Below are 26,228 nucleotides of genomic sequence, written 5' to 3'. Positions count from 1 at the left end.
AATTGGTAGAGGGGGAATTGTGATTTGACAGGAACAAGAAAGGGATGTAAATGTTTGTATGAACATGCAAGCTAAAGAATTTCAGCAACTGACTGCCAATGGGAATTTTAAATTATAGTTAATTGAAGTCAACAGATCTCCAACTGATTGTGCAACTCAGCCATGTAACTAAAATATATGCATACATGTAACTAGTTTAACTTGTTTATTCCACACCATCACTCCAAGAACAGAGTAACCTTTTAGTGCATCCAAGTCTGTGTAGGCTAGCATTCTGCTTAACTCCACATACTGCTTTCAGAATAGCTCTATCATTGTTATGAGACAAAGATAACTATATAAACATGTGAACCACACATAGCTACATACTTGGTTTTTAAATATAACAAACTTTCTCATGTAAATTAAAGACATCCTCCCCAAATGCTTCTTGGTTGATATTCGCCATTTATATAGGGCTTTGATTACTACTGAAACATGTGCTTTCAAACAACCTGAACACAAATAAATACAATGATGAATAATCAAGTATTTCCCTTCATACTTTTTATATCATATCTAGTTGTTAGCAAGTACATTAAGCCTTCATCACACACTCATTATTCCTTAGCTGCAACACTAAGTAAGTCTCGTATCTAAAATGAAGGCTATCATTATGGTAAGCGCCACACAAAGTGCAATAAATGGTAGAACTCATTAAGGAAATTCCTCATGTTTATGCATGTATAACTGAAGCAGACAGATTATGTTACCTGCCCAAGCTCATAGGATCTTCATGGCTGAAGCTGGGAACTGAACCCAAGTATCCAGGCCATTCTATTGCCTTGCTCACAAAGTCATCTTTTCTTTCAAAGCCCCCGCCACAGTGAGTATACCCGTGGCTTATCTAAGCTTCCAACTTAAATAACAACAACAATCATCATCAATCTTTCAGTTTGATATTTCAGTCTCTGTACTCTATGGCCAATGATAAAAATATATATAGCTTAAAATCATACTTACCATTGGAGACTTGTAGTATCTATGCAGTATGTTAATGAAATCTGTAATTGTTAACATTCCTGTAACAAGTGATATATATAACATAAGTTCTTCAGATATATGCTTAACATAGAACTTCCAGTTATTTTCTCTATTTATAGTCACAATATATAACATCATAACCATTAAATCCACGTAACATACTATTTGTATTGGACTAATCAACAGTGTAATTCCAAAACTGTGTATATTCACTTTCATTCTGACACAATACTTCAAAATAAACACACACGTCTGAATTAATATTCAAAATTGTAACTTATGTGCTTCTCCTCTTTAAATCTGACTCAAAGAAAACCATGAATCCAGACTGCATCCACCCCCAAAAGCATGGAAAGAGGGGGTTTAAAACATCTTTAAAGGTTGGAGATCTATGCTTGCCTTTCATTTTCTTATTGAATAAGACACAATCCCATTATGTATTTGCCAAGTCAGGTAGATTCTCAGCCTCAAAGGAATGAACAGTATAATCCATTTTCTTGAATATTACTCATTAAAGAACTTCATTCAATTGTTTCCATGGTAATCCTCAATGTCTGTATTGAAATGTGACTTTTTTTTAAAAAAATGAGATAATACATCCATAGCATATAGATTTTATCCACCAACACCAAACTTAATATAAAATTGATGATGAGTTTAGTTACCTGGAAACATTGATTTTTTTGAGCTTTCAAGTTCTAAATTTGAGGAGACGCAATTGCTCCACTGTTTAATACTCTTACATCTAAACTAAAACAACTAAGAATTGGGGAAAGGAAAAATTAATCTGGAGGTCAGCTTTAGTCATAGAGCTTAGTTACAGACAGAAAATGAAATACAAAAAAAGACACACAGCATTCCTATGATGCATTGAATGAACCTGCTGCTCATCCCCCCTTGGATTTAAAAATATTTCAACAAATGCTTATAAAGTATCTAGTATTAATTTCCAAGAATCCTCAGTCTACATACCAGCTCACAAGAAGTGCATATAACAGTATTTCTAACTGCCACTATGACCTTGTTTTCTAACTGCAACTGAGATGTTGCGGCAATTAGTTACATGACTTTTTTAAAAGCAATACATTCATCTAATGTTGTTCCTCCCCATATGGGATGTATCTGTAGCATTCAACATCAGTTCTGGTATTTAAAGATTTCTCAATGCGACTTACTGACAATGTACAGAGAAAGACATGCTTGGTATCACATGTATATTAGGATACTGTAACATTAAATTCTTCTTTTTATAGTTCCTATTTTCAAATTTCCTGTTTGTGACCCTTATGTTCATTCTTAAATACGCAGTGAAATGCAAAGCGACCAAATTTCAGAACATCAGGACCTAAAAGAATCATCATGATTCTTGAAGCACTATTTTCATAGTTTCAAAACAGAGTTTCAAAAACAAAGCACATAGTTTCAAAACTGTGCAATCTGGCAACATTTCACTCTTCACAAGAGGGAAAAACAAACCCTCTTTGCCTGTGTATCTCTAGGATGTGAGATCCTGAATAATGTTAGAACTACTTACCTACAAAACTCTGTTTTTTACTTTCCCACAGTGGAGCTGCTCTCACACCGTTTGCCACCAAAGCAAAAAAGGCTTTTTTCACCTGTGAAAAGAATGAACAACTAAACAAATCTTTGGTCTTCATTTAGCATACCAGACACAGAAGGGTTTACCCAGTTACTAAGAAAAAATGCAGTATAAACAGGTAGCTGGTATTCAAAACAGAATAAACCCCCCACACACCAAACAAAAAAAACTTAAGCCTTTTACTTCTAAAGTGGTTAAAAAGCTTAGAAAAAAGCTTAGCAAAAATACATCTGGTTTTGTTTTATTATATGAACATTTTCTGCGAAAGCCTCTCATGAAGAAGCAAGGTAATACAACTGAAAAGCTATGCTCGCTAACGTCCAATTTTATCCTGTTTGATATTATCCACAGAAGGTATACCCCCAAATCATGACATTGAATAAACCTGTAACGAAAATAATTATCACAATTGTCCAGTTTACAGATATAGCTTAATATTTGAAGACTGTGCTATATTCTAGTTAATGTTCACTATAGCAACAGCTGTCTTAAAAAAAAAAAAAAAAAGGGACTGAAACAGTAGTAGTCTTATTTCCTCTCCAGCTCTTAAGACTCACAATTTATACAAATTAAAAGGGATTGTTTAATTACTTTAGATACAACTGGAAGTTAGAAGGACTAGCTAGCTTATTTTGCTGCTTAAGAAATGTAACCAAATCCTTTCATTTTTTAAATTAATTAATCCTCCCTTATTTCTGAATCAGAGGTTATAAGGTTATAGTGTCATTCTCAAAAGAAAAGAAGAACTTTCCGGCAAACACTAGTTCTCCAAAGCATGAAGCAGCGCCAGGCTCTAGTACACCTCAAAATCCTGATCTCGTCATGATATGCTCGAGCATGTTTATCATTCCTGTCCTGCCCTGCCCACATCTCTAAATAGCATTCACTTGAAAAACACAATACAGAAGCGATAGTTTTTGTCCAGGTCTTGACCTGGCACAAAACCGGACGTAGCCAATCTGTATCTTCACATCCATAAAATTGGTCCTTGGTCCAAGTAACACAGAAGTAGCAATTGCTTGACGATTGCAATCTGAACAGACCATGATTACACAGTGGTATCTTAAGAGTCTACTTTAAATTATGTCCCATGGGGCTCCTCTCCACAACATACTATTCAGGAATAAAAGGCTTTCACAGTCAGTGGAATCAGCATCCAAAAAGTAGGGGCAAACAAAAATGTAGCCAGAACCCCCCACACACAAACCAGTAAATCTGCCATTGTCAGCTGCAACCTTCTTGGAAAAGTTTGCAAAGCCCTGCATAGGACAGCCAGTGTTACATGATATTTGACAAAACCTCCATTTACACTCTACTTAGTGTTACAAAGTAGCAGTTTAAATTTCTAAAAGTTAGTAGGAGTTCTACTCTACACCAGAACACATCACCTCTGTCTATGCTTCAGTAGTTTACAGTGGATGTTTCAAATACATGGCATTAACCTACTGTAGATTAACTCCAAACTTAAAGATTAGACTTCTGAAAGCAATCCGTATTTCTTGCTACCTCTGTGCAGCACAACTGCTTTCTCCCTGACCATGAGAAGCACATCTACCCTCCCGACCTCAGCAGATGACAGTTCCCAAAGCTGCCTCCTGACTTTTATGGATGCTTCTGTCATATTACCAGTGAACAAAAATAACGATCTAACAACCCCCACCCCCCTAAACTGCATTAAAACTGAAGAAGTTGTATGGGGGGGAAAAAAATACCTGGGACCACAGATAAGATCGTAAAATACACACCACAGTATTTATCTAGAAAACGGTTAAACAGAAAAGTCCCAGAGGTATTTAGCCACCTCACTGCCACAAGGAGGAGTCAGGTAAAACAAATATAACCAAATCCACCACAGGAGCATGCTAACTCTTAGGGAAGGCTGAAACCACAAGGAAACCCTTCAGGCAGAGACATGAAGTGCTCCCACATAACAGCATCACACTTACAATTAATGCAGCAAAAGCTAACAACAGCGAGCTATTTAGGGAGCAGACAGGAGACAGAAGTGAGTTCACACAGACTAACTCCACCTTGGGGCAAAAAGTAGTTCTAACCATTCTTCATCAAAAAATAGGACAGTACAGTCAAACTGCCTGAAGCTGAGAGCCTTCAGCTTTGATATCTTTCCATAATAATAGCTATCACATGAGTCAATGGTCACTGTCAACTTACATACCAAGTCTTCCACAACACTAAGATGTTCAAGCTATATCAGAACAAGATATTAACAGCTCATCTGTTAAAGCCAGAGGGAAAACAGCTTTCTTCCAGAGAGTAAATCATCCAACGAAACTCAAGCAAGTTTACAAACTCTGTAACTGATAACCTGGAAAAGAAGCATGCCCACAGCAGAAAAGACATGGAGAATCAGCTACAGGACTTCAGGCAACCTCCAAATTCTTGCTGTTGCTGTGTCTTGAGAAAGAAGTAGCAGCAAAGACCACCGCCTAGCACAATGTTCAGATGGGCAAGATGGTAAAACCGAGGTATGTCAGGTTCAGAAATCATACTTCAAGAGAGACAATTCCAAAGATATACTAAAGAAGCTCAACTTGTAGACAATCCAGAAGGAAAAGCAAGTTTCCTCAAAAGACCAGTTCTTGCTCTGCTTCCACTGATTTATTTGCAAGTTACTTGCCTCCAAGAATCTCAAGAATCTTCAGTTAGATGCCATATTGTCCAGCTTTAAAAGACAGATTTTGGAAAAACTGAGGGCTGCTGAACAGAAGAAGCTACTGAGATAGCTCAGACTTAAATCCTTCATAAAAAGAGTTCAGCTTGGGTATTAGGATATTAAACATTTGATACAATAAATCACTGAAATTTCGTAAATACTTAAATCTCATCCATCTGGGCTGTCCTCCCAGACCACACCTTAAGTTACATTCCTGTTGTTTTCTTCAGTTTTACAGTAGAAAGCATGATACAGTTACCTTTTAAATAAAACAACAATGCCACCAGTTGTTAATGCTAATATTTGTCTCTTATTTATGAAAGGTAATTTCAAAGCAAAAAACCAACTACGTTCTTATTTGCTAAAACTGCTTGCAAGCACAAACATACATTCATCTGCTCATACTTCCCTTTAGTTTCTGTGGCTTACCAGTTTCAGTTGCCCAAAGTACTGCTTGATGGCCGGCCAAAGCACTGGGGTGTGGAGCTGGGCTTCTGCCCAGCACATTTAGATGTTTCATCAGTGTTCATGCAGAGAACACCCACAAGGACCTTCCTTTCAGATTACATAGTTTGTAGCCTTTGAAGATCTCTACCATGTCTCATTTTTGGGCTTCCACCAGCACTATTACTTCTCAGCCCCACCAGCATTGCTCTTTCTCTCAACTTGAGTGTCCGCCTGGCCTGATCTTCACAAAACCATTCTCTGTCAGCCAGATCCTGTAGATTGTTGCTGTTCAACACCATATGCAAACATTCTTTAAACAAAGCACTTGTGTTCTTATTAACCATGCAGTGGTGCTAACAAACACAACAAACCATTAAAAATGGGATTTATCTGCCCAAATTTAGAGGTTGTTCTGATACATATGCTTACCTTCCAGATTTACTGCACCTCTTCACAGCCAACCAGGGGAAACGGGCATTTCTGTGGCATGACTCACCAGCCATAGACAGGGATTAAGTTGTATCCCATAGATGCCATGTCCTCCCCTCACTACTATAAGAAGTCTAGACATTTAGAATTAGATGAGGAATACCACTTCATGTGACTACTTGTCTTCTCCACCATTCTGCCCCTTAAGCAGAAAGGCCATACTAAAGCAAAGGAACACAGTAGCTGAAAACCTATAGGTATCATAGATCATGTCAACAACAGCTGCTATCACACTACAGCGAGCAAAACAGAAACAAGGTTTTCTTACTACAGGAACTCATTACACCTACTGTGAATATGCTGAATAAAAGAACAGACTAATTTAGGTTAGTCAGGACTTCCAGAGGTCATCACTTCTGTAGACCATTCAAATGTTTCCACTGTAAGTCTTAAGGAGGACATAGCCTCTTCCAATATAACAGTCATTACCAAGAAAGGGAGAGTTAGACTCATACATAGGAAGTCCTGCTTTTCAGGTAATAGAATGTTTGGAAAACCTTGTCCCTTATGGTCATTGAGGTCCAAAATTGCTTGATTACTGGGCAGTGACACCAGTAATGGTGGTAGCAGACAGAAGATTTTACCAGACTACAGAAAAAGGTTTTCCTCACTGACAATACTGAAAGGGACAGTCCTCATTATGCAATACCAGACCAGTAATCTTACAATTCCTTGCAGAAATGCTCTCTGATGTAAACATCTGTGAATGAGGGAAGCATCTGAAAGGAAAACTGAGGATGAGCTTGTTGCCAAAAATTCATTGCGTGCACACACCCCTCCTTTTATTTTGTTTTACCTAACACTATGTTATGGAAACTTTAACTACATACATAAGTGACCAGTGGGTTTCAAACTTGTCTTCCAGGACTGCCCCATAAGGTAAGAAGGATGACTGCTACTGTTGCAATCACTTGTTTCATTTGGCTTGCGAAAAGGTTCTTGTCCTTGACAAGGTGCTGAGAGAGAAGAGCCGTGTCAGTTCTAGCGCTAAACGGTCAGTGCTGAGTCAAGTAGATAATGCTGCTGTGCTGATACAGGACTTGGCGCTATTGCCTCAATGCCAAACTTAACTTGGAAAAGCTGGAAGGCAACAGAAGAAACAATTATGGAACACCTTCAGATGTGCCAGTACCAAGCAAGAGGATGATACAAAGGACTAGTAGCATGGACAGTGTTAGAAGGTCTACCAGAACTTCTATGCTATGGCTGTCATCCAAGGGCAAGATGATAAATGTGTACCTCTCTTGCCTCATCTTTCACTGTACTAACCAACACCAGGGCGTTAGCTTTACTTGCCTGAAAAGACGCTAATTTAACCCCAAGTAACGTCTATTTTATCAGATCAGAATAGAAAGGAAGAAGGTCCTTTCATCTTTTGGCACAGAGCTCCAACAGCAGCAGTATCAGACCCAGGTGATACTTAGCACTTCCATCATCTCTGATTCCTGATAGATGGATGCTCAAAGGTGACCTCGAACATTCATCTTCATTTTCACTGGATAAGTTGACAAATTCCCAATGTTGTCTCATTATGATTTTTAAGGGCTACAAAATATAGAGGAACACATGCCTCAAAACCGCCAGTCATGCGGACTACAGTACCAAAACCAAATCTTTTAGGCAATCACTGAGAAACAGTAACCCTTCCTAGCATAACAAAATATGAAGTTTGATACGTAGTTGAAGGAAGTTTGTAAGAGGAAGGCATTCAGTCTTAGCAAATTGGTAAGAACAGCTGAAGTACCACCACAGAAGGTCAAACTCATATACACACATACTCGCATGTTCCAGGTATGAAATTGCAAGGCACGGAATGGCTTCTCAATGGGTCCCTGGTAAAGCGGAAAAAATTTCCCATTTTCAAAGGGTAACAGTATATACATCTTCACAATTTGAGCAAATATGACAAAGTCACTCTAGAATAGTCTCTGTTCTCACCGCTAGAGTAAAAAGGCACAAAAGTTACCCCAAGACTTCTCTCTTAGAGGCTAAACACTTGCATTTCAATAGTTCTTACAAAGTAAGACTACCAAGAGTAGCACAACCAGTCTTTGTTGTGCCAGGCAAACCATCAGCCCTCTGCTGTGACCTTTGTATTGCATAAAAACTGGGCAGCCCACACTTTACTCCCTTGGTCTAAATGTGTTTATGAGCTGATGACTCTCAAATGCTTTTGATGTGAAAATGTAAGGAATGAGGCAACAGTTACTAGCCCAATATAAACAAGACCATATTTCTATAAGCAGCATGGCAAGCTCTCTGGCTGCCCAAATCCTGGCAGATCTCCAAGAGACGGAAAAAAAAACGGAGGAGTCACAACTACAGTGTATGAGGGAGAGGTAAGCCTGATGATCTAGCTGCAATAAGACAGGTTTATAACATGCCTGCTCTGCTACTCCCTTACATCAGAAGGATTTCAGGTAGTGCTTCTTCTGCATCAGAGGCTGTAAGGCAGATCTCATACAAGGAATTAATCACTGGTTTTGTGTACTTGTCTGACAACTTCAGCCAGCAAAGAGGCAAAACAACGTAACTAACTACTTGAGTGATACTAACACAGTGTCAAAGAGGGTACAAGTCCACCCTCAGGTCCATCAAGTTATAGTATTTTCTTATCTGAAAAATACTCTTCAACAATGACTGGAAGTGCTCACACTGTTTTTTTGCCCCTTATTCACACTCAGCTTCTACTGAAAGGCTTCACATCCCAGGTAATGCAATACAGTCCACGGGAGGAGGCTAACCACTCAATTTTCACCTGAACAGTGGCTTGCAATACAGTATTTGGGAACATAGAAAAAACCACAATACTAAGTCAAAAATACAACTTTGCCACAGAAAGCTCTTTGGCCAACCCTCCTCTTCTACACTGTCAGCATCACCTTCAAAGATTTATTTCTATGGCCTGGAAAATCTGGTGAACTAAATTGGAATCAAGGAATCCAGCATTCATCCCCAGATCTCATGATCACCACCTCGGTAATAAGAAAGCAGTACAAGCTAAATATTTTCCAAATACGTCATGCACTTTTGCTTTGAAGCAATTCACACCCAGATGGCAATGACAATTAAACACCTTCCAATGAGAAGGTAATTTTTCCAAAATGCAAGATCTAAATTTCAGGGAGGTGGACCAATTTTCCAGAGAATCTCCACATCAGCTTTCTAAGCAGACAAGAGGAAACTAAAAAAACCCGTTTCTCCTAACTCGCAATCTAGGGATGATACCTACTATCAGAAAACAGTTCAAGTTTTCACAGGAATTGCCTTTTTTTTTTTTTTTAAGGGGATCATTAATTGTTCTGTCTTTATGTTTCCCAAACAGTAGCCATCAAAATATCAGGAAGGATATTAAACATTAGCTTGTGATTCCATTTCCTCTTCTTCAAGTAAAGCTGTAATGTCCAATTCAGATATCTTTTTAAGTTACAGAAAACTGCAGTCCTGTAAAGGAGCTATGCTGAAAAGTTAAAAACCTCTTTTGTAGTACATACATATAAGTTCAGTGTTTCCATAGATTGGCTTGTCTGGAGGGACTAAACCAACCACTTCAACATGATGACTGCTGCATTCAAATTTAATTTTCCAATTATTTTTTTCTTTGGTCTATGAATTTGGTAGAAGCATTTCCTCCTTGAAGGACTATGCCTTTGAAAAAAAAAAAAAAAGGCTACTTAAGAACTGAACAATAAAAACTTTTGCCTAGGGCAAGGACCAAGCAGGTCTAAAAGAGAAGAATTTCCTCCTTTACTTTATCACATCCTCAAGTAGAGTAAAATTGGACAAACCTGTTATTAACTGAAAAGACACCTTCACTTTAACATCTGAAAAATCCCAGCCAATTATCAACCACAAGTAGCTCCTCTAGCTTACATGAAACCAGATCAAAATTCAGTTCTCTTCTCCATTCACAGGAGATGGAAAGGGAACACTCCTGGTAGGTGATATACTACTAATGCCCATAGAGTGCTTAGTAAAAGTTAAGAGCTGATGGAGTAATACCCTTCAGACCCAAGCCAAGCCCCAAAAATAACAGGTAATGTCTTATCCCCAAGTATGAAGACACATGTTCTAGATTTCTCCCTAGACCGCAGGTACTACATCCACCTGCAAAAGTCTCCCCCACACCACATCCACACGGAAAGGTCCCAGTCCAACTGAAGACACCAAACTGAGACCTCAACTGATACTCTATACCAACAGGCCCACACTGTAGCTAGCAATTAAGGGCTCTCCTTCTACCTCTAACATCACATACATGCTGATTTCATCAGGACCTTTTCCAGATAGCCTCTGGTTCATGATTACAGCCAACTCTTATTATTTCATCTCAATAAGGTACTCTGCTGCTACTCACTTCCATCTGCTGTTTGAGAGAAACCTAACCATTCCAGTAAAAAAAAAAAAAAAAAAGCAGCACAGCTGGTTTGGAGCAGGGGAGGGAGGTGGGGTGGGGGCAGAAAAGGGAATTAAAAAAAATAAAATAAATCACTTCAGACCAGAATGTCTGCTACTCAATTTCATGCCACAATGGGCTAAGGGTAAGACATTAGGGTAAGCCTCATAGGCAGAGCCATTGGGACCAACTGCACTGGGAAGGGTACAGAAATTCTTTCTGTAAGATTAAGATCTTACCAGAAAAAGTGGTAGTGGGGTGGTGAAGGCAAGAAGAGTGATGCATGACTTTACTCAGCCAAGCACAAACACCTTACCTATCCCGTGCAGACCACAAAATTTCTACTTAATTGGTACATATTATCTTCTGCCAAGATCCAGGAATGGATGCTTCCTATTGTTTTTAAGAGCTGCAGGAATTGCGCTCCTCTGTTTGCCACGTGCAAGCAACAGGAGCAGCTCTGAAAAAAACCCAAGAGTCTTCCCATATTATGCTACTGATTCCAGCGTGATCTCAGTGGAGGAAGATTTTATGGGGCCTGCTCAACTGCCTCAGCCCACATGCCAGTTAGAAGCTAAATTACATTATTCTCTTAAGTTCTGTGGGACAGGTAAGCAGGGAGGGATATGCACAGTCCTCAGAAATGCAGACAGTATATTAATTTAAAATTTAGCAACTTTGACATAAAAAAACCTCAAAGCCCATTAAGGAGCAGACAGTCAATCCTTTTGTAAAGCTGAGAGAACTCTGTTGTGACAGCAGACATGGAGTCTGCTGTGTGCTTCTGGAAGCAAAAGATTCTAGAGCGTTCTTCCTGGAAGCCTGGTCTATCTTATTACCTTGTTGGCAACACCCCAGTCAAGAATGACCTGGAAAGAACAAGAATAATAAATCCATTAACTGAACAGTCAGCAGAAGGAAGAGAAATATGAATCCTCTTCCACTCTTCTAATATGAACTCCACTGCATGCTCTGCCGCAGTTAGAAGTTACACTTACTTCCAGCTTGATAAACCACTAAAGAAGTTTTCAGAAGATTGTTCCAAATATCTTTCTAGTTTTGTGGTTGGAAAATAAGTACTTGAGCTCTTACTAGCATGTGACAGTTACTGACAAAGCCTACACTAATTGTAACATCAGGTCCATTACCAACTTAGATAATTTCATTAATCAGAAAGGCTCATCTACCCTTCAAGTCATGCAATTGTCCCAGATTTCTTGAGGATGTAAGAGGAGAGAGTCTTTAGGATTCTGAAAGCTTTTTTTTGATGACTGTTTCTACATTAATGTCATTTTTTTAGTTTATGATTAGTGCTGGACAAATACTTTAAAAAAAGCTTCAAGGCCATGGTGAGCAAAAGCCACATATGTTTTAGTATTAAAACATAAATTTACTTTTAACAGGGAAGAATATAATTTAGCCAAAGGTTAGACAGAGCTTTTCACCTCACGAGTTTATACAAACTTCACAAGACACTGACACAGCCACTACATCTGCTAATGCACCATTCCTGGGACTGCAGATGGCTGCTTGACACAGAGCAGGGAAGTCCCTGTCTTATACCTACCTCTTACATTCCTCTTGAAGGATTAGTTGCTCTGCACTACAAAATAAGCTAATCCTTCTCATCTTTATGTAGGCTAGGCAAAGACAAAACAAATGAATAAATTTGTTTGAAGGTCAGACAAAAATCTGGCCTTAAGTAAGCTTACGGAATGAAGCTTCAGAGACTGCTCTAAGCTAGGTAAGAACCATTTATTTCCTTCAGCATGGGGGAGAAATGTATTGGTTTCTAAAGAAAACGTCACAAAGTCAAGCGTATGCAGTAACAAGGAAAAAACCCATCACATTAGTAGGTGATGTCAGACAAAAGTAATCCAATGACAGAATGTAAACAGTGCTATGTTTTGTTGACATTTGAACTTAACACAGGAATTACTAAAATTCTTATTTTCCTTCAAAGCATTAGTATCAGCTTCAAAGGAAAAGAGAAGATCAGATTCCTGTGTCACAGTATGCACCTGATACAAGTTAAAACCAACATAGAAAGTAAAGGCAAATCTGGATGTTACCTTATTTCCCCAGATCACTGCCACATTAAATGCATTAACACTTGCAGAGTACTCCAATACTGAGCTGAAGACACAAGCTGGTAACCAGTAAACCTGCATTCAGCTCAGTAGTGTTTTCCTGGAGTCTATTATAAGAATAATCCAGATCCATTTATTGAATAATTAGAATGAAGAACAGCAAATGAATGCTCATTCAGAGTAGCCCTTCAGGGGACAACCCTCCTAACTCCCTCAAAGCAGGGGGCTGTGAAGCATTTGTTCTCCTGTCGTTTGCATCTTGGGAGATATGCAAGATATTAGAAAGACAGTTTATCCACACACTGTTGCAACTTGCCCAGTTTCCCCAACATCCACAGAGTCAAATTACCAAACTTCACAGGATAGCTCATAATATCTAATTGTCTCTTGACTCCCTTCCTGGTCAGATCGGAATTTTAGAAGTTTCCTTAATGTGCGTCAGGCAAAGATAGCATCTTCTCTGGGAATGGAAAAGCCTGAAGCTTGTCACGAACGAGGAGTACTTGTGGGTCATAGGCAGGGGAAAGCCACACCCCTGGAGTTCAGTATGATTCTATAGATATTTATGAGGAGCAAATACTTAAGGCTACATCTGTATTAATAAAAGGGTGAAAGAACAGTTCACTGTCAAGTCTAAATTTAGAAAACCGTGCCAGCTAGCATTCTCCCAGGCAGTATCTGCCACTTCTCGGGGTTCACTGCAGGCTAGGGACAGTTTCGGACAGGCAGACTACACGCAGATACTCTATTTTGAGGGAAATAGAAGCCAGGCTATACTAGGGCAAACCGAGCTGTGCCAGTGGACCTCAAGCAGGTAAACAGACCTTGGCTCCGTACATTTATTTATTTAGTACAGATGTTGCTCAAGCCTGTACCAAGTGGCACATTCTCTGGCTGAAGCACAACACAGTCTTCCCTTACAGGATGTGCTGCCTGACGGGAGCGCATGGGATATAGCACTGCTTTCACAACAGCCGAGCGTAGGTGCCAGCTGCACAGGTGTATTCCTGACATGCAGGACCAGAGCAGTGTGCTAGCACTAGAAGCAGCCAGAAGTTTGGTAGCTGCTGGAATTGAGAGGCCCCCATGCCTTCTGACTGACAATTAAGCAGGGCTGAGGAGGCAGTCAGCCCATGCCTTTATTAGCTACTATTTCTACTGTTTAAGGCCTTGCCTCTGTTTCCAAAGCAATGGCACCTTACCATCTTCTCTTTTACTCTGGGTTAAAACAAGATTCCTTACAAAACTTTACACTAAATCACTCAAAGACACCAAGACTAAACATTTACTTTTATGAACAGACGCTGCTTGAGCTGTATGACTTATGCCACATTATATAAGTTCACATCTCCAGTTTTCCCACAGCTAATAACAGTTTTAGAATACTTTCCACAGTATCTCATAAATAATCTTCCAGGGTAGAAATACGCGATGTGTGCTGTGACTGCTGACCAGTAGAGGGAGACGGGATACTGCAGTCAAATAAAAATCCAACGGCAGAATCTTTCAAAGGTTGCCATTGGAACACACAACCGCTCCATTTTTATTTCTTCTTCCATTGATTGCTACTAGCTTATACTAACGGAGGCAAAAAGCGAGCCTGTATATATTCTGTTGTAGCTCTAGCATTATTAAGAACCTGAATTCAAATCTTTGGAGAATCTTTTCAAGGCACCAGGCTTTTTTTTTTTTTTTTTTTTTAATTAGGAGAAACAGTGATGTGGGTAGGGGTGAAACAGATCCAAGAAAGTCAAATATCTGCATAATCCTCTCTGTTTGAAAGAATTCACAGACACTGCATGTTCCACAAAGCTGCGTACCACGTTCTCAAAATAAAAGCTGATACAAAGTCCTGAAGTACTGGAAAATAAGTAATTTATATTTTAAAAATTAAAACACAAAGAACATTTTGGAAGTTTTTGTTTGACTACCCTTACTAGGTATGTTCTCCACCATTTACTTATTCAGCTGTTTAAAGAAAAGCTGTTCTATTTTTATATTGCAGATACATGTATGTGCACCAGCCACACTGATCAAACTGAAGAAACAAAGTGTTTCGAAGATACTGAAGGTGTAATATTAATACAAGGTGCTAGGAAAAGAACTACAAAGGGAAATACTGAAGAGAAGTATTTAGAAGACCTCCTAGCAGTACAGCCCAGGATGAGCATTCGGATCAACCTGCTTTATGTTTTCTTGAATAAGCCCATAGTTTCCTAGTTTTGCAGAACTTGAAAAGTTGGAAGAGAGTGCCAGTGCTGGAAGAGGGCTACTGCTTTATAATAATATTACATTTATTATAAATTAAGTACTATGCAAACTGGGATTAAAGGAATGGTGCAGAGTCCAAAAAATGCAGTTTGGAGAAAAAACCCAAACTACCTCAGTAATCCAGGTTCAAAACACGGTCCACATCTGTCATATACTAGAGTCTGAATGAGTAACTACAGACTCCTCTTCTACCATCACTGCTTTCAAATAGCTGGAGAAGCAGACTGAGAAATTACCCCATGATCACAAATCAAAGCATGCCTTGTTCTCCAGCTGCAACCCATGACCATCATTAGGGATCCCAAATAAACCAGGGATTTTGGTGGAGTGTTGTTGAAAATTTCTTCCATTACCATGAAGCTACCTGTTTTCCTTTACAGTGAAAATTCACAAGGTTCATTCTCTCACACTCTGATTCTGCAAGTACTACCTCACACTGGCTTACCAACTGGAGACGAAACTCCAACTTCTTTAATTATCTTTAATAATTTAATAATTAAATTTTTTAAAAACCCCCTTCTTTAATAGCATTATCTCAATGCTCCATATCTCAAACAGCTCCAGCAATGAAAACTGGTTATCCAACATGATTTTATGTAATTCACAGAGATCTGGGGAATCCAAAAGGAATGGGTGACCTCCCTTCCATGGCCCCAGGATTAACTGGTTCGTGGAAGAAAATTCATCTTTCCAACTGTGACAGTGACTGAGCTCAAGCCTTTACCCGGGTGATCACTGACAGCTGAGAACTCAACAGGTTGTGGGTCATGCCAACAAGCTGCAGGTACCAACTCCCACCAGATTATCTCATAGTGTAAGAATAAATATCCCCTGGAACCAAAAGGAAGCTAATAGTCTTTGAGAAGAGCTGAAAGAATGACAGTAAACACCATCACAAATTTGACCTTTCAGGTCAGAGGTCTGAATTCCTTAGTCCAGATTTGACAGTCATGCTCTTTTGGCCAGAAGGAAAAACCGCAGAACTTTTCCCCTCCAAGGTGGTGAAAAAGTCAACACTATCAACCTTCCAAAAAAGCAAGCTTCTGAGACACAGAGAAAGAAATCTCTGAAAAGGAATGTTGCAAAAAGTATTTGTTAGTATTGTATCTAAATATAATGGATACTCTTCATTAGAGCTTACAGTGCTTGCACAATCAGAGTCCATGTGACTGGTGAAATGCAAGAGCAGATGCAATTGGAAGACTAAATCAGTCAAGAAGTGGTATATATAAAGAAAATCAGTAATGTGAACATCTTAGAACTGATGTGTCTGTACTCGAAAGCTCCTCCACTAAGACTACACACTACCTTTTTCCATCTCCAATCACAGATCAGGTGTCTTTTCACTACAAAATCCGGTGTCCAATAAAGCACACTGAAGAACTGTAGGGAAATAAAAGTGATCATTCCATTGATACAAAGGTGCTTAAAGATAAAAAGTTTCCAGGAGAAGTCTGGTTTTCTGGGTAAAGGAGCAACTAATCTGACATGAGACACTGACGACCAGCTGTTACATTCAGCATTACCTTCTTGGCTACCAAATCAGTTAGCAGCAGGAGGTCCTTTGGCGCACGGGCAGAACCTTAACCACAGCCCTGCTTAAGTTTTAACACAATACTAGTACTGGCTAGGATACTTACCTTGAAGGACCCAGCCAAAGTATTTGGCAACACATTGAAGCCTCAGTGCACTCAGTCTAAACAGGGTCAAGAGATGAAGGAAGCTCCCTCACTAGTGAGATGCCTGGATAATCGAAAAAGTCCACTGCTGAAGTTGCTTTTTTTGTAGTGAGCAATAACTGAAGCTCCAGTGCTTCTAGCCATGCTGCAGAACTTAAGGATGCTGTTGGTCATTGTATAAACAGACTAATAGGTGTGCAGTGCTCTTGATCCACCCCATTCCTTTGCCTTGCTGCGCAGTGCAGGCTTTCCACCTTTTAGCTCACAGCACCCAATCTACCACTATCTGATACGCAAGATGGTTCTGTGAATATTTTGGCACTAGATAGCTATTTATTACATGGCTGTCTCTGACTGTGGAAAGCTGAAGTATAATTGAGTACATTCCAGACCAAAATTACTTCATGGGCTTAGTTAAGCCAGAATTGAGGCATTTTAAAAAGAAAAACAAAACACCGAAAAAACAAAAACCAAAGCAAGCCAAAAAACACCAACTGCAAAATCCAGGAAACAAAAAGAAAGCCACAGCTTTCTACCACACTGCAGAACAGATTAGTCTCTCTCTATAGCAGGCAGCTAATGCCTTCTTTTGGCAAACAAACTCTTCAGACAGAGCCAAGAGTCTAGCAGATGATTTACTGATTAAAAGCAAAATGAGAAACTGAAAACAAAATTTTTCTGGAGAATATAATAATTTGCATAATTAAGCCATCCATTTTAGTCCTAAATTGTCTTACTAGTATACTGGGAACAGTCTCAAAACACCTGGATACTCTTTAGCTATTGCACAGGGACCTTTACACAAAATGTCTTTATGTAAATTTTGATAGCCATGAAGAAGCCAATTTAAGTTTGGGCTCATCTGAAAGCTTTTTAGATAGTGATTCCAACTGAAAATCAAATTATATCCTCTCTTTCTCTTTTGCTAGTAAGTCTTACCCCAGCTCCTCCTCTAATATTAAACACAAAAGATACAGTTTAAGCAATATGGTTTTGTACAGTCAAAGTGAAGCATTACAGGAGAATCTCTCTCCAAGAGATCAAGTTTAACACTCAGGAAATACTCATTTAAAAAATAATTAACTGCAAGCAAAGGCAGACTGAAAGCAGAATACTCACTTGTAGCGTAGTGTCGAAAACAACAAGCTTAGAACTTGTTGGAACAATATCGTAACACTTGTGTGACCTCATGAATCGCACATAAATGTCACTTTCCGATTCTTCAAGTGCTGTAAGTAAAAACATTATGTTGTTTTATTTAAGTAACCTTAAAAAAAAAGTAAAACACATGCCACATCAACTAAACACCACTGCAGATGGATAACCCTAAAGCAAAACTCAAATACACACTTTCAGATCTGGACAGACAGTCATAGTTTTGTGCTCTGCATTTCAGACTCATCTTTCCTTTCAAATTGAATCGAATAAAGACAAAATGCATTGTTCTTCCTTGATGAGAAAAGACTTCTGCACTGAAGCTTTATAGCTAAAAAAAATTACCTTGGTTTTCTAACAGCAAACTATTGGACTATGCATCTGAACTCTAGTTATGTACAGAAGAAAACAGTTTAAAACTCAAGCAGTGTCAGGCTTAACTCAAGCTCCTTAAATTAGTATTTCTCTAATTTCATCTCTCTCCAGTCCACTTTTCACATAGTAATTTTGTATTTTCTAAAGAGACAGCAGGCAAATTATGTAATCAGTTCCATTCTCTTCAGGCTACTTCACATACAGCATCATGAAATCAACACTTTATTTATAAATAAACTTTTTTTTTTAATATAAAGCCACTTGGCTGGAATGGGTTTAGTGTGGCATGTCTGCAGCAAGGACATGCAATCCAGTCCATACTAATTTAAATTTACTTAGCGTTTGTCAGAGTTCAGATGCATATATTCTTTAGATCTACTCAGGTATGTTAACTTTTTTTTTTTTTAAAAGCAGTCTGGCCCTCCATTCTTTACAGCAGGTAATTAGAACCTGGTCATGGTTAACCCCTGCATCAGATATGCACCCTTTAGACCCTGTAATAATGCACAGAAACTTACTTGGTCATATGTTAAAACTTCTGAAGCACGGAGAAAAAAAGAAAACAAACAAAAAACCCCCTTGAAATACCTACTCATCATTGAAGAACTGGATTTGCTCGAAATTAATCATCTAGCACTGGAAAAATAATTTGTCACTTCCACAAAGTGACTCATCACAGCTTCTTTAGTCCAATCCTACAGAAGCAAAGCTGGACCTCCCCTGCAAGAGGCTACATGACACAGGCAGCCTCTTTTACGTACTAAGCAAGTCTTTAATCTCCAGCTCTCATTACTCTTAAAATTAAGTGCTTTTTCTCCACTGAAACACAAACAATGTGAAATAAAAGTTCCATAGGAATACGGAAGAGAGTTGACTGAGGAGGAAGCAGAAGGAAAAAAAAAATGTTGGATTTATGCTCCTATAAATGTCAGAACCAAAAGTGAAAACAGCAGGAGATAAGAAAAATTGGTAAGAGATTAAGAAACCATGCAAACTGATAGGGAAAGGACTAGGTAGACCGAATTGGACAATGCTGGTAGGAAGCAACCTTTATGAGATGATCCCAAAGGGGAACTGGTACTGAGGTACTGACTCATCAAGGGAACGTATAGAAGAGGTTAAAAAGGGTAGTTTGTGGCAAAGAAACTTTTATATAACTCCGTAATATACTAACAGCTTATAAACCTTTAACCTCTCCAACAGCATAAACAGCTACTGTCTGTATGATAGAAATTTAATGATCCTGTGATAAGAGTGAGTTGTTGGGTTTTTTTGTGGGGGTTTCTTTTTCTGTGGTTGTTTTTTTAAATACACAAACCACAAGCAGGGAGGGAACGAGATACTAAGCATTAAGAACAGTATCATGAGAACATTCAGGCGACACACCAAGAACTCTGGTCTTTAGGAAGTTACGGTTGCTTCCACAACCACTAATACAACCACTGATACTCTGTACAGTATCAGAATCCTTATTTACGTTAATCTCAATTTTTTTCCACGGGACAGTACACAATGAGTACTTGTACTTGAAATGGTAAGTCCAATCATCAGCAAGTAAGATTGGCTACCAACATGATCTGTAACCATTCGAGAGACACCATACTGTTATGTCTTTCGCCAGTGCTACAAGAACTGCAACAGTTAGCCTACAGAACAGGACAAAACTAGTTTCTTCCAATTTCAGTCCCCTGCCTCTTTCATCAGATACATTCCAACTGGTGCAGCCGGCAAGACAGCAGTCCAAGTCCGGAGTCACCTGCAGACCAAGTCTATTCCCCATGTTGACTGAAAGAGGTTCTCCACAACCTTCACCAAATATCCAGAAACTACTACAAGCATGTGTACCCAGGGAAGTTACTATTCTAATTCTGAATCTGTTCTATTGAGTCTATAGCCTTAACAATGCAACTTTAAAGTATACTACAGGTAGAAACAAGCATAGAACACCTCAAATAGTAGTTAAACTACAAACCAAACAACTATTTTTAGCTGCAAAAAATTTACACTCTTAGCAAAGCGCATAATTCCTCAATACAGTTTTGACAACTCACCAACAACTATGTAAATGTAATGTATCACAATAGCAAGTGCTGTAATGGTGAAGCAGGACACGTTGCCAGGTTTAATTAGGTAAGGCTGTTAACGGCAGCCACAGTTATGAACTCTGTATTGACCAGCAGTGAAGTGCCTATAAATCCTTCTCTCATTTACCATACACTCCCACTCTCAAACACAGTTTCAGCTGGACCTCAACAATCTTCATCCACTTCGTGTTCTTGGGAACGGTTAGGTGCTATCTCATTCTACATTATTTTCCAACTCAGAGAAAGCACCACAAAACAACCACTTCCTAAACTGAATCTGAAAAGTTACAGTTAAAAATATTCAGAAGCACAAGATGGCTATCTCCGAGCACTGTTTAACACCCATATAAAGAGTAGGAAACACTGGCAGGATCTGAACAAGGATTCAATTGTCCAGCTGAAACTGAGGTTTATTTCCACCAAAGATCCTTAAATTATAAAGAAGTATAATGCACTGCTTTATTAGTTACTAACTAAACATGAAAAGCACAAGCAGCACTGATTTAATACGTGATTTCATCAGGTGTCTGTTGGAAAGGATATTTAAGACCTTCTAATACCTTCAGCTCCTTGGGATCACTGAACAGACGCTGTAGCCTAATTCTCTGCACAGGTATTGTATGTGCATTATGAATATACAGCTGCTCAAAGGAGAAAAGGTCTCTCAAGCTGAAGGCTGAGGACATCTCAGGGGTGCATTCACACTCATCTTTCATTTTCATGCACAGCACAAGTGGACAGGGCATAATCATTTCCACAGTTTCTCTCATGTTTCAGAAGACAAACTTACTGCTTTTGGTTGCATCCAACCATCACTGTGCTGTAAATACAAATAACTGAATATAAACAACAATCTCCATTAGGATATTTCTACTTTATTACCTATTAATTTTCTAGTTCCAGTCTCACTTGTTTTTCTGATAAATGCTCATCCTTTCTGGCTACTATTAAGCTTCTGCAGTCTCAACCAGTACCTGCAAAGCTGTACTCCCTTCGGATGCACAAGGACAGATGCTTTTGAGCTCAACTTAAAATCTCACTCAGTTTCTGCATGTCACCTCTGATCTGCATAACAGATCATCCACCCAACATGCAGGAGTTATGAACATATACTGGCCATTCGTTCACCATAAAGTCAGTAAGATATTCAGATGTTGGTATGACAAGGGTGTACTATATTAACAAGAGGTGACGTAAAAATCTCTGCTCTTGCCTGAGGAAGTGACTGAGGTATCCAAAATTAGATTTGCATAAGAAGCCTCATTCACAGAAGCCCCAGTTACACTAATTTAATGCTTAAGATGTCCTAAGCTATGTTACACTGATGGGCCACAGAGGAGAAGGCCCACATGCTAAAGCCCAACTTCTTAGATCAGGGACTTTCTGAGCAAGTCTTCCTCCTCCTTGGAAGCTGAACTGCCATCACAACTGCGCTAAGCACTGTTTGTCCTTGACATTCCCGTGAATTGTATTCCTTCTGCCATGGGCAGATGCCCGATGTATGCCTTTCTCACACTGCTTCTGCAGCGACTGTTGCAGGGAGTGGGGAGATGGAAAGGCACTAACCAACGACAATTGCCATGCATGGCAAAGGCAGTACATTTGCAGGAGCTTAGCTTAGGTGCAGACCAAGACTTAGGGCCCTGCCTCCAGTCAAACCTCAGTTTTCTACAGCTCATGACCTGGAAGTTAACTGGCTCACAGACAGAACAGATTCCCAGCAGGAGGTATCTTAATCTAGAGCAAAATCAGGGGATGAGAAGAGTCCGCTAATAAGTAGTTGAATGTGTACTTCCATGCAGGCGTTCATGCATGAAAGCTTATTTCTTGAATATTCATCTGAAAGTTATTTTGCAAGTGGACATTCTCTGTGCACCCCCTTTCCCCAAGTCAAGGTGAAGGCAAAACAAATCCAAATCCCCAGTGCTATTTTTGCCAATTTCTAATAGAGCACAAACAGAAGTCACCTGGAAGTTTAACACCTGAACCTTGCCATACAGCCAGAGTAAATTATCTCTCTTCATTGGCATTTTACTTATTCCTACAGGTAGAGAACCTTTAAAGATTTGTATTTCTGCCACTCTACTCCCCAATCTCGCTCACTTAAGACCAAATGATTTTTACTCCCTTCCTTTCTCCCACCCTTCACTATAAAATGAGACATGCTTTATCTTTTTATTTCAGTCAGTAAATATTATTTACAAAAACATGACAGCTTTTTTGTGTGGGCTTTTTTTTTAAACAGATTAACTATTCAGTGATACTGACTCAGAGATTGCAGTGGGACTTGGTACTAAGTGTAACTGTCTACAGAGCCCTAAGGTAGAACTACCATCTGAATACGCCTCATAAATGACAGGGAAACTTCTGCAGCATTACTGAAGCCATTTCCTCAGAGATCTACTGCACAGATGTCTTCAGTTCCACTCATACCTTTGCCACCATGCAGGGTGCTTTTCTACTGTAGCTTTTCCCTCAGAATTTCATGGCCTTCAAAAGAAGAAAAAGAAGAGAAAAAAGAAGCACCTGCAGATGGAAAACATGAACATGCAGTAACACATATAGTCAACACATATTGAAAAGCTTCCAAATACTGTGACATAAAAAACCTACAGAGAGCTCCTAGAAGTGTTGCCTGCAATCCACAGGCTGTACTTCTGGGCTATATTCATACTGAGCTGGCCTAATAACAAGATCCTGGATGGTATGTGCTTCCTAATTTCAACAATACAAAATAATGACCTTGTACTTTGTAATACAGCTGTATCACGTTCCTTGTATTTCTCTACTGATATCCAGTCACATTTCAAGTTTAGTCTGTGGTTTCAGAAGTGTTGGAAAGGAGGCCATAGGGTTCCACAGAGACTGCTTTAAAGAGTTAATTCCACCACAGACCACAGCCATGCTGCTGCAGCTCTCTATAGCACCCCTGCTCCTCCTGGTTAGATTGAGAGTTGGTAACTCTAGTAATTCTCATTTGAAGCACACAAAGAACTCTTCTTATGGACCTAAACAAGTGTTTGTGAAACTGTCACTTCTAAGTTCACTATGACATTAACTGCCAATTTTTTAAAAGCTCTTTTAAAAAAAAACAGCCGGCAGCATTATGCAAAAAAATACTCTCAGCTGTCTAGCTAGGTGAACAACTTAGAGGAAGACAGAACCACATATATACAAAATAATTCCACAATCCTCCCTGATTTTTAATCAGAGCCAGCTGAGGAAACTGTGCAACTTTAAAAGCTTAGAGTTTTCTTACAGCAGCAGGAGCTAAGCACTCCCAGCACCCAACACTAGACTCTTCAACTTGATTACTATTAGCATAACCATCTCCCCTCAGCCAGTTCAGATGGTGGGTAAAAGGAAATGGACAAGGGAGTAGAAATGTACTTTTGTGATATTCTTATGTACTAAATAGCCTAGTTACTGGAAAGGAAAAATTATTTTCAGTTACTGCACACATACATATCTGTACTTTAGGTTACTCCAAGTCACACTGCTATTCTAAAAAAAGTCAAGTAATATGTTGAATATCACATTTCAGATGCCAGAGAATGAAAATGTTACAGTTAGAAACAAAAGGTATTTTTCATTCCAATGTTTACTACAGAACTGATCCAACATCAATACATTATGTATATTATGCAGTTTATTGGTATAATTATACCCATAAATTTTACTAAAAGAGGTATTATTCCAACAAAAGCACTCTATGCTATTCTCTCTTATATCAATTAATCAAGTAAAATAATTAAATCTTTTGTTAACATAGAAATAAAAAAACGAACTTAGACAAACATACACCACATGAAAACAAGAGCTGGAGAGTTGTTCACGTACACCTGGCTTAAGCTACAATTCAAAAGAGAAGTTTTTCACACCCCTAGCCAACACTTCTTTGTCAGGAAATACAGAATAACTCTACCTTTTGAAAGGCCAGGTGACTTCACAGCAGCATAAGCAGCAGCACAGTAGTAGCACAGTAGCAGCAGCCACTGATCCCTACGCACTGGCTGTGTGGTTCCATTCCCTCCCTCAAACAGCTTCTGAATTTACACAGAACTGTTTCACAAGCTGGCTGGAAAAGCTGAATTTGTCACAAGTTATTGGCTTCCTGACAGTGCCAGTTTTAGGTCCATTCAGCTACCACACCTAGGTGTGTGGCAAGCAGATTTTTCCTGCCCTTTCCCTACACAAGAAGCTATACAGTACAAGGAACCATCCTTACTGTGGCAGCTAGCCATGAGATCAGCTTAGCTATGCCGAATGGTGCCAGAAGACACCAGGGTCACTAATCACTTAAATAAGCCAGTGCAAGTTACCCTCTCTCCCTACTGTTATAGATAACTCTTGCTAGGGTATACAATAGGTAAAGATGTCATTAACCTTGTAAATTGTTCTTCTGCCTGCATTTTTATCTGAAAGTTGTCACCAAAAGGCTATAAAGTCTCTGTTCACCCCTAGGCTGAACTTACTAAGTTCCTTAATATCCTGAGTAACCTCTCCCACAGCTTTCAGATGACAGCAGTTCTAGTCTAAGTCATTTACACACCACTTCTAACAGACCTGAAAAAACATCCGGGATGGATATAGTTAATACATTCCAAGAGCAACAGTGATACCACATAGCAAGAACAACAAACTATTCCTCAGATGTCTCTACAAGCTCACCAACAGCCCCAGAAACATGATTTTCCGGAGAAATGGAAGCATCTGAATGAAGTGGGATTTCAGGAACAGTGTTCCAGGAATCAAATGTTCTGGTAGGATTTTATCGGCATTCCTCAGCTAAGGGACGGACAGGAACAGATTTCGAGAAGGAATCTGGTACTACACTGTGTACAGTATGTTGCTGTGATCCCAATCAACAGCTTTAATTCAACCCACCTTCTATAAAAGAAGTACAACTAACTTGTTAGATTTTTAGGTAAGTTTGAATGATATACAGACAAACTGAAGTGTATACGGTATATTCTGTGAAAAGCATGGGACCTGAGGGATAGAAGAACAAGAAACTGAAGTTTTGTCACAGAATAATGCAGTAAGAGGGCATGACTTTTCAGTCTGCTGAGCTGTCTGTTAAAGAGCCAAGAACACTGAAAACAGTGGACAAGAAACAAGACACCAGAAGCCAAACCAATTTCAGACTGGGTAGGAGAAGAATAACAACATAGTTTCAAAAAGGCAAGCACAGAAAAGAAAAATTATATTGTACTGTATCATTTGATTTCTGTTTATTCAAGATGGAACTTTACTCAGCAAAAAAATTACCCCACCAAAATAACCATTCATGCAATAAGTCACAGGGTAAGCCCGAGTGGTAAAAAATAAATGGAAAAAGCAAGAAGAGATGGTTACAAGGATGCCTATTTGAAGTGGCAGGAGATAAATTATCATTAAGTTTTTAGAACATGATCAGCACAACTTTGTTGCAGAGATGGCAACCACAGCTAGCAAAGCGCTACTTCCAATTTTAGAGGGCAAAAACCCCCAAACAGTTTTGAAGTTAATATGTAGGAAGTAATAAGATGACAGTGATAGGAGTTGACTATTCCATCATAAGCTGAAAGGATTTCAAACGCAAGGAACCAAAAGAGAGGATGTAGTGACAGAGACAAGATTTTTTTTTTCTTCCTGAAAACTGCAAAGAGCTTTAAAATATCCTGGCAGACCACACATTAAAGTTACACAGTAGCATTATTCATGCAGCCACAGGCTATATGATATGGATGTTGCAGATTGAACATTTCCCACCCGGATCTAAAGGAATGCATGAGCTGGCAGCTAAAGAAAGATCATAGAAACTTTACAGATGTAAGATACTCTGATACAAAGAAATGATAGGAAGTGTGTCTAGAGATGAGTATTAGAAGCTCCTTCAATGATCCAAGATTAATTCAATTACATATTACAGGAAGAATACATGATCTGACAGGAAGAATAGG

General features: G+C 39.1%; 1 protein-coding gene across 6 annotated transcripts in view; it reads right to left on the bottom strand.

Moving 5' to 3' along the window:
* Window positions 1-26,228, bottom strand: part of PRKAG2 (protein kinase AMP-activated non-catalytic subunit gamma 2) — a 223,167-nt gene that overhangs the window by 15,279 nt on the left and 181,660 nt on the right. For 5 of the 6 annotated variants that reach the window (XM_040592754.1, XM_040592755.1, XM_040592757.1 and 2 more), the window contains 3 exons: window positions 17,789-17,898; window positions 2,558-2,639; window positions 1,003-1,061 (listed from right to left, as the gene is read on the bottom strand). In XM_040592754.1, the coding sequence (XP_040448688.1) occupies window positions 1,003-1,061; window positions 2,558-2,639; window positions 17,789-17,898 (251 nt within the window). Of the gene's footprint in view, window positions 1-1,002; window positions 1,062-2,557; window positions 2,640-17,788; window positions 17,899-22,716; window positions 22,739-26,228 lie in introns of those variants that run through there. The other variant, XM_040592760.1, reaches the window with a different exon arrangement.

Source organism: Falco naumanni, chromosome 4 (assembly GCF_017639655.2).
Source record: "Falco naumanni isolate bFalNau1 chromosome 4, bFalNau1.pat, whole genome shotgun sequence".
Classification (NCBI taxonomy): Eukaryota; Metazoa; Chordata; class Aves; order Falconiformes; family Falconidae; genus Falco; species Falco naumanni.
Note: the sequence above shows the minus strand (reverse complement) of the source record. Positions and strands in the feature narration are given on the sequence as shown.